The sequence below is a fragment of the Dunckerocampus dactyliophorus genome, chromosome 7 (genome assembly GCF_027744805.1).
Source record: "Dunckerocampus dactyliophorus isolate RoL2022-P2 chromosome 7, RoL_Ddac_1.1, whole genome shotgun sequence".
NCBI classification, from domain to species: Eukaryota; Metazoa; Chordata; class Actinopteri; order Syngnathiformes; family Syngnathidae; genus Dunckerocampus; species Dunckerocampus dactyliophorus.
The window spans coordinates 32,299,379-32,315,286 of record NC_072825.1 but is presented as its reverse complement, the minus strand read 5'-3'; the positions used below and the strand labels follow the sequence as shown (position 1 = coordinate 32,315,286).

The window sequence follows — 15,908 nt, the reverse complement described above, 5'->3', positions numbered from 1 at the left end:
GCAGGCGAGCACTCTGCGCAAACACAAGGCTAAACTAATTGAACACGCTACTGAGTCATTGAAAATGTCAGCGGGGTCCACAGCCTGCATGGATAGAGACAACGTGCATGGTTAGCTACCTGCTAAATCTTCGACCTATTCTGTTTGTTGTGATGGTGGCTTAGCATACATTCAGGTCACTCAAAGTCATCATGGATTCATTGCATTCGGACAAAGGTTAGCTTTATGGGTTATCTCTACAACTCCAGGTCATCTCTAACAAATTGCTTCTGTAAACACATTTCGTCCACTGCTGAGGCTTAAAAAAAAAAAAAGATGATTGGTTTGTTTGGAAGGGAAAATCTGTGAAACACGGCCGTGGCAAAAGGGCGGTAATGGCCGTGGATATACGATTGGCGGCTGTAGCGGTGACAAGCAAGCGACCTCGCATGAGCCAAGAATACAAGGAGAGGTTGTGTACCTTGGATTCCCTCTGCTTTCGGCCCAAGACGGGTCGCTGCAGGAACACAATCTGTTTGGTCGCCAGACTACCATCACTACAGAGGACAGAATAAGAGATGATCATTCATGAATAATGAATAGTCCTTCATGCAATTAATGGCTCAGTAGTACTTTGGTACACAGGCATTGAATGGATTGCATTTACAAATACATCAACATCAGGCATTGGTGTCTTTTTAAGATTTATTAGTATAAACAGACTAATACTTAGTAGGGCATCGACCTCTGCCAAGGCCAAACTGTCAGCAAAAGAGAATGACCTTGGCTTAGAGTTTCCCAGTGAGTTTAACCTTGGGTCATATTTTGCCAAGAATGTCAAGCTGTGGGTCAGAGTTGAAAAAAAAAATGTGACCAGTGAAAGTGTCTGAAACTACAGTTAGTAGTAGTTTGAATAGTACGAGTAGTACTTGTAGTTGGGAGAGACTATCAGTGTCTGATCCACCTTGTGCATATAAAAATGCCAAGTTTTCGGTTTAAAGATGATTTATTTGACTTCTTTACTACAATCAAACACTTTGGCGACGTTTGATGTAAATAGCGAGGGTGCCCCGCCTACATTGCTGCTGCTACCACATTAGCACATGCTGTTGTTGTGAGCATGTGGGTTCCAGCTCGGCGCTGCTGGACAGAAGTGCTGGAGTGGAGTCTGGAATGGACTGCTTGTATCCGAGTCTGCAGGCCGATATCATCTGATTAATTTTTTTGCTGATATCGGACCGACATCTGATAGGAATACCGTATCAGGACACCCTGAGTAAATACCGTGCTGTAGTCACATGAAAGGATTTCGTGTACAGCTAAGGTTCCCAAAGTGGGGTACACAGATTTCCATACGGGGTATGCGAATAAAAATTTAAAACAGCGTGACAACATTAGCGCCTAGCACTGCGATTTGCAGAGTGCACTCGAACGCCTCATGTGAACAGCCACAGTGCCGGTAGTACCGTGCAGGAGAAAGGTGACCACGTGAAGTTGTTTGCTGTTCTGTGTGCATTTTATGAACAAATAAGTAGGTTTAATATTAAAGATTTCATTTATGCACTCAGGATCAAAATCTGAAGACCAGTTGAAAAATTGCAGGAATTTACATTTTGTGCTGTTGGGTCTTAAGGAGGTTCTAAGTAGAGCTTCAAAATGCAAAAAGAAGAAATGGGAGTGAGACAAAAACAATTTTGAGTAAGCAATTTATTGCAAACAAGGATTAAAGTGAAATAGGCTGTTCATCATCTGATCAAATTCTAAGATCATAGCAAAAAAAACAAAACAAAAACAAAACTCCCTATAATAGAAATAAATTGTTGGAAAAAGGCCTCAGTGACGAGTAGCTGTGCCATTCGTGTTAATTACCTAAAAACAGGTTTAGGCATGCTTGATGCCAGTGTTTCCAGGAGGCTAGTGGGAATGTTGTTCCAGGTGGTGAAGATGGCTTCATGAAGGGCATCCTCTGTCTGGAACTGATGCCCATTTTTGTAAATGTCCCATGCCATCCATCCCCAAATGTTCCCATTTGGATTTAGATCAGGGAAACACGCAGGATGGTCCAAAAGAGTGACTTTATTTCTCTGGAAGAAGTCCTATGTCAGGCCAGCATTGAAAGCGGCAGCCTTGTCCTGTTGAAAAAGCCAATCATTACCACACAAACAAGGGCCTTCAGTCATGAGGGATGCCCCCTGCAACATCACCACATAGTCATCTGCCGTTTGACACCCCTGCACAACCTGAAGCGCCAAGTAGACGAGACCTTTTTAAGATGTTTTTTGTTCTTAAAAGCCTTCTCTCGCAGATGGCGTCTGATGGTTATTGGACTACACTCGGCACCAGTAACAACCTTCATTTGGGCCGAGGATCGTCCCATGTCTTGACGAACAGAGATTTGGGTCCTCCAGCTCAGGGCCGGTGACAGTTTTTTGGTTGTTTGACTTTCTGTTCCATAACCCTTACGATCTTTGAAGAACTCTAAAAGGACTGTGTTACTGCATCCAACATTAGCAGCAACGACGCGCTGCGAGAGCCCTTGCTTATGCAGCTCAATAATCCCACAGTGTTCAAAGAGAGAAAGCTTTTTTGCCTTTGCCGTCAAGACATCATGACAGTGTGAATACCTGACCGAAGATGACATTCAATCCGCATTTTTGCCAAGATGTTGGCTTTTAAAGGCTATGGTCTTAAACTTTTGATCAGCTGATGAACAGCCTATCACTTTCACTTTTAATGCTTGTTGCTCACTCAAACTTGTTTTTGTCTCCTATTTCTTCCTTTTGCATTTTGAAGCTCTCCTTAGAACCTCCTTAAGATCCAACAGTGCAAAATGTAAATTTTTGCAATTTCTAAAATGGTGTTAAAATTGTGATGAGGAGGGTACTGTGTGCTAAGTGAGAGCGGGTCTACCGTGGTGCTGTGACTTATTAGTACGCTTGTGAGCTGTATGAGCCTTCATTTGATTGTTCACTGGATGCAATACGACTATGGTAGAAAGTTCTTATGCTTCTCTAACAACTTGTCTTCTTAGGGCCGTTGGGCGGTCCTTGAACAGGCCATAGTTGTGTGCAGTGTGATGCAGATTGAGACTTACAGTATGTGTGTGAGACTTATGGTTGACTGCCTTAGATGTTACAAATGGATGGAGGGTACCAGTTGGATTCTGGGATGTACGGTCCCATGGTTCCATTTACGGTGAACAAAAGTGGAGAACTTTACTGGTCCTGCACCTTATTGCCATAAAGACGTCACAGAACTTCCATGGCAAATGATGATTTTCTTGTTAACCATTTTGTACTGAGCAGATATTCAGTCAGATATTCCTCTGCAACTTTTCTACGTTGCAATCGTTGTCACTTACTAAGGAAATGTTGCCAATTGTGAACTGAGCTAACTTTCTGGTATTCAATGCAATGACACCGAAATGCGACTAATCCGACTTGTTTGGAGAAACCAGCTCACGTTTGTGGTAGGACCTCTTAGCTGCCATCATCCGTCAGCGTCGCTTTCACGCTAGAGCTTGCAGGAGACACACTTTGTAAATTTGTCTTTGAACGTCTCTTCTGCTGTCCAAACAAAAGCTTCTATCACTTCCACATGCCCGGTGTCATGCTTTGGTTGGCGCCCCTCTGTGATCCGCAGCCTTTATTCTTTATTTATTCCGCTCTCATTAATGAGACGTCGGCTTGGTTTTATCATCCAACGCAGCCTGATTGTGACAACTTTATTGTTGTTTCTGCTTTATCGCTTTCATGTTCTGTCCTGCTGTTTTGGGCTGAAACAGAGATATGTTTCCTCACCGCGATGTCTGCCTCCAGCTTAAATAACACATGCACACAAAGGTTGAGCGTGTTCCACATTAAGTTTCCACATTGCTCTGGCTTGATGATGACTAGGAGCCTTAAAAGCCGGCTACAAATCTTCCCATTTTCAACATAAAATAGACGTTACAGTCCTCCAGCAGAAGGCTTACTTATAAACCACCCAAAGCCTAATAGAACTTCTCTTTTTTCCATTATCTCTTCCTTTCCACCATCTCTCCACAAGCTATTTTCTGGCCTGTCAAGAATGCTGGACGGCTTCCTGGAGAATCAAAGCTGAGCGGTAAGTGTGCACTTCCCAGCTAAAGCTTCAGTCTATTACAAGAGAAGACGGGCTTGTTGAGAAAATTACAGGTCTTTGTTAAAGCTACTCTGCTGTGCTATTAGGACTTGAAGCCCCGGGCTGGATCTACAGACCCTTTCCAAAAAATTAGAATGTCATGGAAAAGTTGTTTAATTTCCATAATTCCATTCAAAAAGTTAAACTTTCATAGATTATAGATTCAGGGCCCACAATTTAAACGATTTCAAGTATTTATTTGTTTATTTTTACATAATTTGGGCTTCCAGCTCATTAAACCCACAAAAACAGGAATTCAAAAAATTAGAATACTGTGAAGAAATCAGCCCAAATTTTGCAGGGCATGAATGTTTTAAACTGAGTGTCACACACTAATCATCTACTAAAGTCAAATCACCTGCACAGGCTTCCCCAGGTGTCATTAAATTGCTTCAGTTTGGTTCAATTGTCTCAGTTGGGTTCAATATGGGGAAGACTGCAGACATGACAACTGGCCAGAAGACCATCATTGATACCCTCCATATGATGGGTAAGCCACAAAAGTTCATAGCTAAGGAGGCTGGTTGTTCACAGAGTGCTGTGTCCAAGCATATCAATGGAAAGTCTAGAGGAAGGGCAAAATGTGGCAGGAGAAGATGCACCAGCAAAAGAGATGACCGTGGGCTTCAGCGGATTATCAAACAGGGAAGATTCAAGAATCTGGCAGAGATCCAGAAAGAGTGGAATGAGGCGGGAGTCACAGCTTCAAAAACCACCACATTCAGACGCATCCGGGAGATGGGCTACAACTGTCGGGTTCCTCGGGTCAAGCCACTTGTGAACCTGAGCCAACGTAGGAAGCGTCTCCACTGGGCCAAGGAGAAGAAGGACTGGACTGTTGGCCAGTGGTCCAAGGTCCTCTTTTTCCCATGAAAGTAAAGTGTGCCTTTCATTTGGGAATCACAGTCCAAGGGTTTGGAGGAAGACGGGTGAGGAACAGAACCCAAGCTGCCTGAGGTCCAGTGTGAACTATCCACAGTCCGTCATGATTTGGGGTGCAATGTCCGGTGCAGGTGTTGGTAAACTCTGCTTTCTTAAATCCAAGGTCACCGCAACAGTCTACCAACATGTTTTAGAGGACTTCATGATTCCTTCTGCTGAGGATCTGTATGGAGATGCAGATTTCATCTTCCAGCAGGACCTGGCCCCTGCCCATACCGCCAGAAGCACCAAAACCTGGTTTGATGCCCATGCCATCACAGTGCTTGACTGGCCAGCCAACTCACCGGACCTAAACCCCAATACCCCAATCTATGGGGTATTCTCAAGAGGAAAATGAGGGGCACCAGACCCAACAACAAAGAAGAGCTGACAGCAAGCATCAAGGAAATCTGGGCTTCCATAACTCCCAGGCAATGCCACAGGCTGATTGCTTCAATGCCACGTGGCATCGAGGCAGTGATTAAGGCAAAGGGATTCCCAACCAAGTATTGAAGATTGACATATCATTTGGAAAGTACCATATTTTGATTGATTTGATGTGATCCTAATTTCTTTGTTTTTTTTCCTGCAAAAACTGAGAATGGTGATTTCTTCACAGTAATCAAATTTTTTGAATTCCTGTTTTCGTGGGTTTTATGAGCTGGAAGCCCAAATTACGTAAAAATAAACAAATAAACACTTGAAATCGTTTAAATTGTGGGCCCTGAATCTATAATCTATGAAAGTTTAACTTTTTGAATGGAATTATGGAAATCAAACAACTTTTCCATGATATTATAATTTTTTGGAAAGGGTGTACTTGCTGCTAATAGTACCTGGAAAGATTATCACTACCTGCCATAAAAAACCCTGAACAAAACAAATACTGCACCTTAAAATGAATAGATTCTACACCACATTATTGTCATTGTGTCCAGTGAGCAACTGGACCAGGCGGGATCTGTCCTTTCATCCACCGCATCTAGAGATGTTTCTTGTAGAAGACTGAGTTCAAACTAAATGAAACAGTTTGTCAATATCCAAGAAGAGCGCCACTGGTTTGGAAGGAAAAAACGCACAAGGCATGGCAAAGGTAGTTTCGGGTAAAAAGTGAAATCAGACCATGTTTGGTTTTGGCGCTCAAGCAGTCACAACTTACAATGAATCTGCGTCACACTTTCAAGCGTTGTTGGTCCACAGCAAGAACGCTATTCATTTTAATGGATACCATACCACACAAGGCATACCTGTGGATGTTGTTATTCATCCAAGTCAATGAATTCTCAGGACATTGAATCTACTGCATCTGGACTGTTCAGGTTCTTCGAAGATGTTTCGCTTTTCCAGGGGAAGAAACACTTGTTTTTCTGTTTTTTTCTCTTTGTCCTATCTAGTCGAACTAGACTAGACAGGACAACTCTGTCCTGTCAGACTAGACTGGTCAGACTTGACAGTCTATCGACAACTAGGTGGGACGACTCTAGTCTCACACATCTCACAAGATGTCCTGTCTAGTCTATTCTGACTAGTCTGGGACTATGGAAACACGACAATGATATGAACTGACACAAGACTCAACATTCTAATGTCAAAGTTTGCATCATCACCACTTTGAAGCGGTCTTTCTCACATTCTTGCCATTAGCCAGCGTGTCTACAATCCTTGCATGCATTAACGTAACAAAGCCTTTCACATCCGTGTTTTGTTGCTGAACGATGACAAATGAACACCCACTGACTGTAATGTAATCACCATCTTGGTTAATTGAACACAGCCAACTAGAGACAAACAGCCAAGACAGTTCATGTCGTGTGGAAGACGTCGCAGAGCGTCCGCCGGAATCCACACCAGACCGCAAACGCTTTGTCCGACGACACAAAACGCGAGGAGTGGAAGGCGCACGAGCGAGCGTAATGGCTATGGCCCCAGTGAAATGTATCATCAGCCGTCACGCCTCAACTCAAATTGTTTGGAGGCTGGGTGAGAAAAGAGCTGCTTGTTGGACTGTATCTAGGCTAGGCTGATTAATTAGCCCTGTTGTGTTGCTCTAAAGGGGGGTGTGGTGGGGGGTTGTAAACGACTGAGATAATAAATCATTTGTGAAAGAGCAAAGAAAAGACTCGGTCAGTGTGCTGATGGGAATATCACACCCTTCTACATCAGTGCTACTTGTGGACGATCTCAAGTGATGGACTTCAAGAAGCTCCTTTAGAGCACGTCTCACATGTCTTACATATCTTACACGTCTCACATGTCTTACATGTCTTACACGTCTTACACGTCTCACATGTCTTACATATCTTACACGTCTCACATGTCTTACATGTCTTACACGTCTCACATGTCTTACATATCTTACACGTCTCACATGTCTCACATGTCTTACATGTCTTACACGTCTTACACGTCTCACATGTCTTACATGTCTTACACGTCTTACACGTCTCACATGTCTTACATATCTTACACGTCTCACATGTCTCACATGTCTTACATGTCTTACACGTCTTACACGTCTCACATGTCTTACATATCTTACACGTCTCACATGTCTCACATGTCTTACATGTTTTACACCTCTCACATGTCTCACATGCCTCACACATCTTACGCGTCTTACGCATCTTACACGTCTTACACGTCTACACGTCTTACGCGTCTTACGCGTTAAACGTCTTACACATCTTACACGTCTACACGTCTTACGCTTCTTACGCATCTTACGCGTCTTACACGTCTTACACGTCTACACGTCTTACGCGTCTTACGCGTTAAACGTCTTACACATCTTACACGTCTACACGTCTTACGCTTCTTACGCATCTTACGCGTCTTACACGTCTTACACGTCTACACGTCTTACACGTCTTACGCGTCTGACACGTCATACACGTCTACAAGTCTTACGCGTCTTACACATCTTACGCGCCTTATACGTCTTACGCGTCTGAGGCGTCTTACACATCTTCCAGGTCTCACATGTCTTACGCGTTTTACGAGGCTTACACGTCTTACACGTCTACACGTCTTACTCGTCTTACGCATCTTAAGTCTGCTTAAGTCTTACACGTCTTACGCGTCTTAAACGTCTTATACGTCTGTCTACACGTCAACACGTCTTACACGTCTTACGCGTCTTACACGTCTTACACGTCTTAGGCGTCTTACGCATCTGACACATCTACACGTCTTACGCGTCTTACACATCTACACGTCTTACGCTTCTTACGCGTCATACATGTCTTACACGTCTTACGCGTCTTAGGCGTCTTACGCACCTAACGCGCCTTACACGACTTACGCGTCTTAGGCGTCTTACGCATCTTACACGTGTCACACGTGTTACGCGTCTTACACGTCTACACGTGTACGCGTCTCACACGTCTCACACGTCTTACGCGTCTTACGCGCCTTACACGTCTACAGGTCTCACACAGCTTACGCGTCTTACACGTCTACACGTGTTAGGCGTCTTAGGCGTCTTACACATATTAAGTCTGCGTAAGTCTTACACGTCTACACGTCTTACGCGTCTTACACGTCTACACGTCAACAGGTCAACACGTCAACACGTGTTACGCGTCTTACATGTCTACACTTCTACACGTCTTACGCGCCTTACACGTCTTACACGTCTACCCGTCTTTCGCGTCTTACGTGTCTTACACATCTTACATGTCTACACGTCTACACGTCTTATGTGCCTTGTACGTCTTAGGTGTCTTGCACGTCTACACTTCTACAGTACATGTCTTACGCATCTCACACGTCTACATGTCTTTCGCGTCTTACGTGTCTTACGCATCTTACGCGTCTTATGCGTCTTACACGTCTTACACGTCTACCCGTCTTTCGCGTCTTACGTGTCTTACAGATCTTACGCGTCTTATGCGTCTTACACATCTTACATGTCTACACGTCTACACATCTTACATGCCTTATACGTCTTTGGTGTCTTACACTTCTTACACATCTACACGTCTTACGCGTCTTACGCATCACACGCGCCTTATACGTCCTACACGTCTAAGGCGTCTCACGCATCTTACACGTCTCACACGTCTTACACGTCTTACGCGTCTTAGGCGTCTTACGCATCTGACACATCTACACGTCTTACGCGTCTTACACATCTACACGTCTTACGCTTCTTACGCGTCTTACGCGTCATACATGTCTTAATCGTCTTACGCATCTTACGCGCCTCACACGTCTTACGCGTCTTACGCGTCGTACACGTCTTACTTGTCTTACGCGTCATACATGTCTTAATCGTCTTACGCATCTTACGCGCCTCACACGTCTTACGCGTCGTACACGTCTTACTTGTCTTAAACGTCTACACGTCAACAGGTCAACACGTGTTACGCGTCTCACATGTCTACACTTCTACACGTCTTACGCGCCTTACACGTCTTACACGTCTACCCGTCTTTCGCGTCTTACGTGTCTTACGCATCTTACGCGTCTTATGCGTCTTACACATCTTACATGTCTACACGTCTACACATCTTACGTGCCTTATACGTCTTAGATACAAGATACAAGATACAAGAGAGTTTTATTGTCATGTGCATAGTAAAACAGCAGTTATACCATGCAATGAAAATCTTATTCTGTTCATTCTCCCAAGAAAAGAAATAAAACAAATGAAAGAATAAGAACATAAGAAACATAAACACATAAACATATATACCAATAAATTAAGCAACAACAACAGAAGAGACATTAATACAAGCAAATAATACAAATAAATAAATAAATAAATAAATAAATAAATACATAAATAAAGTGCTATGAGTGTGTGCGTGCGGCGTGTGCGAGTGCTTCGTTGAGGAGCCTGATGGCCTGTGGGTAAAAGCTGTTTGCCAGCCTTGTGGTCCTGGACTTCAAACTCCTGTAGCGTCTGCCTGATGGTAGGAGTGTGAATAATGAGTGTTGTGGATGTGTGCTGTCCTTGATGAGGTTGTGTGTTCTGCGTAGGACTCTAGTTTTATAAATGTCTTGCAGTGAGGGGAGGGCTGCCCCAACAATGTTCTGTGAGGTCTTGATCACCCGCTGGAGTGCCTTCCTATCACGTGTTGTACAGTTACCGTACCAAACAGTGATGGAGGCGGTAAGGACACTTTCGATAGTGCATCTGTAGAAGCAACTCAGGATTGTGGTGGACATGCCAAATTTCCTCAGTCTTCTCAGGAAGTACAGTCTCCTTTGGGACTTCTTCAGAATTTGTTGGGTGTTGTGAGACCAGGTGAGGTCCTCGCTGATGTGTGTGCCAAGGAACTTGAAGGTTTTCACCCTCTCCACCTCAGTCTCATCAATAAACAGGGGTCTATGCGGCTCCTTTTCCCTTGTTCTTGGGTCGATGATCATCTCTTTAGTTTTATCTGTATTGAGAAGGAGATTGTTATCACGACACCAAGCTATGAGGTCCGCCACCTCTCTTCTGTATGATGTTTCAACACCACCAGTGATCAGTCCGATGACTGTAGTGTCATCTGCAAATTTAATGATGCTGGTGTTGTTCTGGGAGGCCACGCAATCGTAGGTGAAGAGCGTGTAGAGGAGTGGACTCAGCACACACCCCTGTGGGGTCCCAGTGCTCACAATTCTTGAGCTGGATGTGCGGTTGTGGACTCTGACTGACTGGGGTCTGCCTGTGAGAAAGTTAAACACCCAGTTACAGAGGGGGGGAGACAGGCCAAGTGTGAGGAGCTTATTAGTGAGTTTGTGGGGGCTGACTGTATTAAAAGCAGAGCTATAGTCTATAAATAGCATTCTGACGTATGTGTCCTGGCCCTGTAGGTGAGAAAGGGCTGTGTGGATGGCAGTGTTGACTGCATCATCCGTGGACCGGTTCTGGCGATATGCAAACTGTAGAGGGTCCACAGTTGCCGCCGGGATGCTCTTTTTGATGTGGGTCATGACTAGTCTTTCAAAGCACTTCATAACAATAGGAGTGAGTGCTATAGGGCGATAGTCATTCAAGCAGGTCACGTTGCTCTTCTTGGGTACGGGCACTATGGTGGTGGACTTAAAGCAGGTCGGTACAGATGCTTGTGCAAGCGACAGGTTAAATATGTCAGCAAGCACATCAGCTAGCTCTGATGAGCAAACCCGAAGTGCACGTCCTGAGATGTTGTCTGGCCCTGCTGCTTTTCGTGGGTTTGTTTTGTTTAGAACCCTGCGCACATCAGCTGATGTCACCATGAGAGGTGAGTCCTGTGTGCTCCCCAGGTTCAGCCACCCTCTCTGCTCATCAGGAGTTTGGGTGTCAAAGCGGGCATAGAACTCGTTCAGCTCATCTGGAAGTGTGGTTTGGCTGGACGTGGCTACGCTACTCTGCTGTCGATAGTCTGTGATGTGCTGGAGCCCCGCCCACATGCGCTGAGGGTCTGAGGTGGAATAGTAGCCCTCCAGCTTCTGTCTGTACTGTCTTTTGGCCTCCCGTATGGACCTCCTCAGGTCATATCTGGCCTTTTTGTAGTCATCAGCGGTGCCCATGACAAATGCAGTCGAACGAGCACGTAGCTTAGCCCTTACATCACAGTTCATCCACTGTTTTTGGTTAGGGTATTTTCTGTAATACTTGGTGGTGCTAACAGTCTCTATACATGTGCTAATGTAGCCAGTAACAGCAGAAGCATATTCATCCAAATCAACAGTACAATCTTCCCTCCCCGCTGCAGTTTTAAACACATCCCAGTTTGTGCAGCCAAAGCAGTCCTGAAGTACTTGATCAGTTTCTTCATTCCATACTTTAACTGCTGTACGTACAGGGGGAGCTTTTTTAAGAAGTTGTCTGTATGTTGGATAAAGGAATATAGAGATGTGGTCAGCCTTTCCAAAGTGGGGTCTTGGAACAGCCTTCAAAGCACCTTTCATGTTGCTGTAGACTTGGTCCAGGATGTTATTTTCCCTTGTGGGAAAGCTCACATGCTGGTAATATTTGGGGAGGACAGTCCTGAGGTTACAGTGGTTGAAATCGCCAGATATAATGAATACAGCGTCTGGGTGTTTGGTCTCGTGTTTATCAATGATGTCATGCAGGAGGCCTAGTGCATCTTAGGCGTCTTACACGTCTACACTTCGACACGTCTTACACATCTCACACGTCTCACACGTCTACACGTCTTACACATCTTACGCGTCTTACACGTCTACACATCTACACGTCTTACGCGTCTTACCCGTCTACACGTTTACATGTCTACACGTCTACACGTGTTACACGTGTTACGCGTCTTACGCATCTTACATGTCTCACACGTCTCACACGTCTTACGCGTCTACACGTGTACACGTCTTATGTGTCTTACGCGTCTTACACGTCTACATGTCTTTCGTGTCTTACGCATCTTACTCGTCTTATGCGTCTTACACGTCTAAAGGGTCTACATGTCTTACACGTCTTACACATCTTACACATCTACGCGTCTTACATGTCTTACACGTCTACACGTCTTACGCATCTTACATGTATACACGTCTACACGTCTACACGTCTTATGGCGCGTAAGATGCATAAGACGTCACGTCTTACGCATCTCAGGCGTCTTGGGCGTCATACGCATCTTACAAGTCTCACACGTCTCACACGTCTTATGCGTCTTACACACGTCTTACACGTGTACTCGTCTTACGCGTCTCACACATCTCACACGTTTTATGCGTCTTACGCGTCTTACACGTCTACATGTGTACACGTCTTATGAATCTTACGCGTCTTACACGTCTTACACGTCTACACGTCTTTCGCGTCTTGCGTGTCTTAGGCCTCTTAGGCGTCTTAAGCGTCTTACGCACCTTACACGTCTTATGCGTCTTAGGCGTCTTGGGCGTCATACGCATCTTACAAGTCTCACACGTCTCACATGTCTTACGCGTCTTACGCGTCTTACACGTCTACATGTGTACACGTCTTACGCGTCTTACACGTCTACACGTCAACATGTCAACACGTCTTACGCGTCTTACACGTCTTACACGTCTACACGTCTTACGCGCCTTATATGTCTTAGGCCTTTTACGCGTTTTAGGCGTCTTACGCATCTCACACGTCTTACGCGTCTTACACGTCTTACGCATCTTACACGTATTACGCATCTTATGCGTCTTACGTCTATACGTCTTACGCGTCTTACATGTCTCACACGTCTCACACGTCTTACGCATATTACGGGCCTTGCACGTCTTACGCGTCTTACGCATCTTACACGTCTCACGCGTCTTACGCGTCTTACACGTCTACACGTCTACAAGTCTACACGTCTTACGCTTCTTCCGCGTCTTACACGTCTACACGTCTTACGTGTCTTACGCGTCTTACACATCTTACGCGTCTTACACATCTTACGCATCTCACACGTCTCACACGTCTCACGCATCTTACGCGTCTTACACGTCTTACGCATCTCACGTCTCACACGTCTCACGCATCTTACGCGTCTTATGCGTCTTACACGTCTTACGCTTCTTACGCGCCTTACACGTCTACACGTCTTACGTGTCTTACACGTCTTACGCGTCTTACACATCTTACGCATCTCACACGTCTTACGCGTCTTACGCGTCTTACACGTCTTACGAATCTCACGTCTCACACGTCTCACGTATCTTACGCGTCTTATGCGTCTTACACGTCTACACGTCTACATGTCTTATGCGTCTTACACGTCTCATACATCTCATGCGTCTCACACATCTCAAACGTCTCACACGTCTTACCCGCCTTACTCGTCTTATGCGTCTTAGGCGTCTTACGCATCTTACACGTCTCACACGTCTCACGCGTCTTACACGTCTTACACCTCTACACGTCTTATGCATCTTACGCACCTTACACGCCTTACGCGTCTTAGACGTCCTAGGCGTCTTAGGCGTCTTATGCATCTTACATGTCTCACACGTCTTACGCGTCTTACACGTCTCATACGTCTCACGCGTCTCACACACCTCAAACGTCTCACATGTCTTAGACGTCCACACATCTCACACGTCTCACACGTTTTACACGTCTATACGTCTCATACTTGTTTGGTCTCATTTCCTGATTTCAAAAAGCATATTTTTATATTCCTTTCATCCACACGCAAATGTAGCTTTTTGTTCCTGGAAAAGTCATGAACGAGTAAGGAAGTTGTTGACTTTAGTGTTGCTTTCATTTCGTGAGGTGAACTTATAACCCGTCCGGACGAATACGACAAAACAGAGCATTAAAATATCCGACTGGACAAAATGCTCCTGTCACACGATGAGTGTGTTTTAATGTGGACGGGTGTGGATGTAGATGTTTTTATCACCGGTTGGGAAAATGTGTGTTTTTGAAAATATATGTACATGGCCTTAGACAACATTTGAGTCGTTGTCTAAAGTAAAGCAGTCAAGTCTTGGGCGAATCCGCTAATCTTTTTTCACCGTTTTCGCCTTGCCACACCGTCCCACCGTTTTGGGGGAGTGAATCCATACTTCCTTTTATTAGAAAATACAGTATTCACATAACACAGTCAAACACTCCTTACTTTTTGTACAATTCGGTTTTCCACCACAATTTTTGGCAATATTTTGTCCCAGTTTTTGTACACGTTAGGGTCAAACATTGCACATATCATTTTGCGGAATTTTATGATTGATTTTCAACCACAATTTTCCCACTAACGCGCTACTTTTTGTACTATTCAGTGTTCAACCACAATTTTTGACGAGATTTCATCCCAGTTTTTGTACACGGTGTCAACTTTTCTATGGTACCGAAAACCAAGGTTTCACTGTATTGTTTGTGGTACGCCTGCAGCATGTACACGATCAGAAAGCCATTGCATCATACATTTTGACTGACATGACTCCCAGTCAGAGTTTTTCTACTTTGGCTTTAATCCGTGTGTGTGTGGACAGGGCCTTAAAGGAGCGGTGTGTGAAGAGCTTTTTAATTTGAACATAGAAGCTTTCAAACCTAGTGAGAGCTGTCACTGAGCTCCTTCTTTAAAGCCAAAAGCGGATGTCGCCGCCACCAGTGATGCGTCAGCGAGGACTTAGAAAACTGTAACGGTTTCTTCGAGGAGATTTTCCTGTGACAAACGCAGCTTCTCTACTTAAAAAAAAAAAAGTGCTTCCACTATGACTTGGTGTGAAGCAGATTTAGGTCAGCATCTTCTGCAGGAAGTTTGTTCTCACCACAACCCAGACAAGGTGTGCCACTTTAAACAATGTAGGCCAAAGCGTTGTCTTTTATACCCTCACTGGCCACTTCATTAGGTACTCAGTCTAAACAGTCAATAGCAGAGCCGCAGCAAACATTGTCATGGGATAGATCTTGTAATCGTGCCTCGACTGCTCAATTTTCACATCAAACTACAACAAAACATGAAGTACCAGAGCAGCATCAAACACGTCGCTGCAGTTACAGCTAGCCATCGGAAGAGAGAACAACCGACAACTCCTTTTAGTGAACGTTGATTACCTGTTGGTTTTGATGACAGGTGTCGGCAGCACACAGGTGAGTCTCCAGCCAAACATTGCCAAGGATTGCAGCAAGGGAATATAATCAGCCTTCACCTGCAAACCCTGCACACAACACAACACAAAGCCTTTATTACACGTCTTTTACAGTTAGAGCAACGTGTCCAACGTGCTGCCCATTGCACATAAAAAAAAAAAATACAATTTTACATTTTACAAGAAAATTAAAAAACAACAGCAAAAGTGGAAAAATCAGTTGTCATTTTACCAGAATAAAGTGTAAATGCATCCATCCATTTTCTATACCGCTTCTCCTCATTAGGGTCGTGGGGGTATGCTGGAGCCTATCCCAGCTGACTTGGGATGACAGGCGGGGTACACCCTGGACT

At 44.6% G+C, this 15,908-nt stretch overlaps 1 protein-coding gene across 2 annotated transcripts in view; it reads right to left on the bottom strand.

Moving 5' to 3' along the window:
* Positions 1 to 15,908, bottom strand: part of LOC129184722 (raftlin-like) — a 152,238-nt gene that overhangs the window by 12,851 nt on the left and 123,479 nt on the right. For both annotated transcript variants that reach the window (XM_054780945.1, XM_054780946.1), the window contains 2 exons: positions 15,521 to 15,624; positions 461 to 536 (listed from right to left, as the gene is read on the bottom strand). In XM_054780945.1, the coding sequence (XP_054636920.1) occupies positions 461 to 536; positions 15,521 to 15,624 (180 nt within the window). The remainder of the gene's footprint in view (positions 1 to 460; positions 537 to 15,520; positions 15,625 to 15,908) is intronic.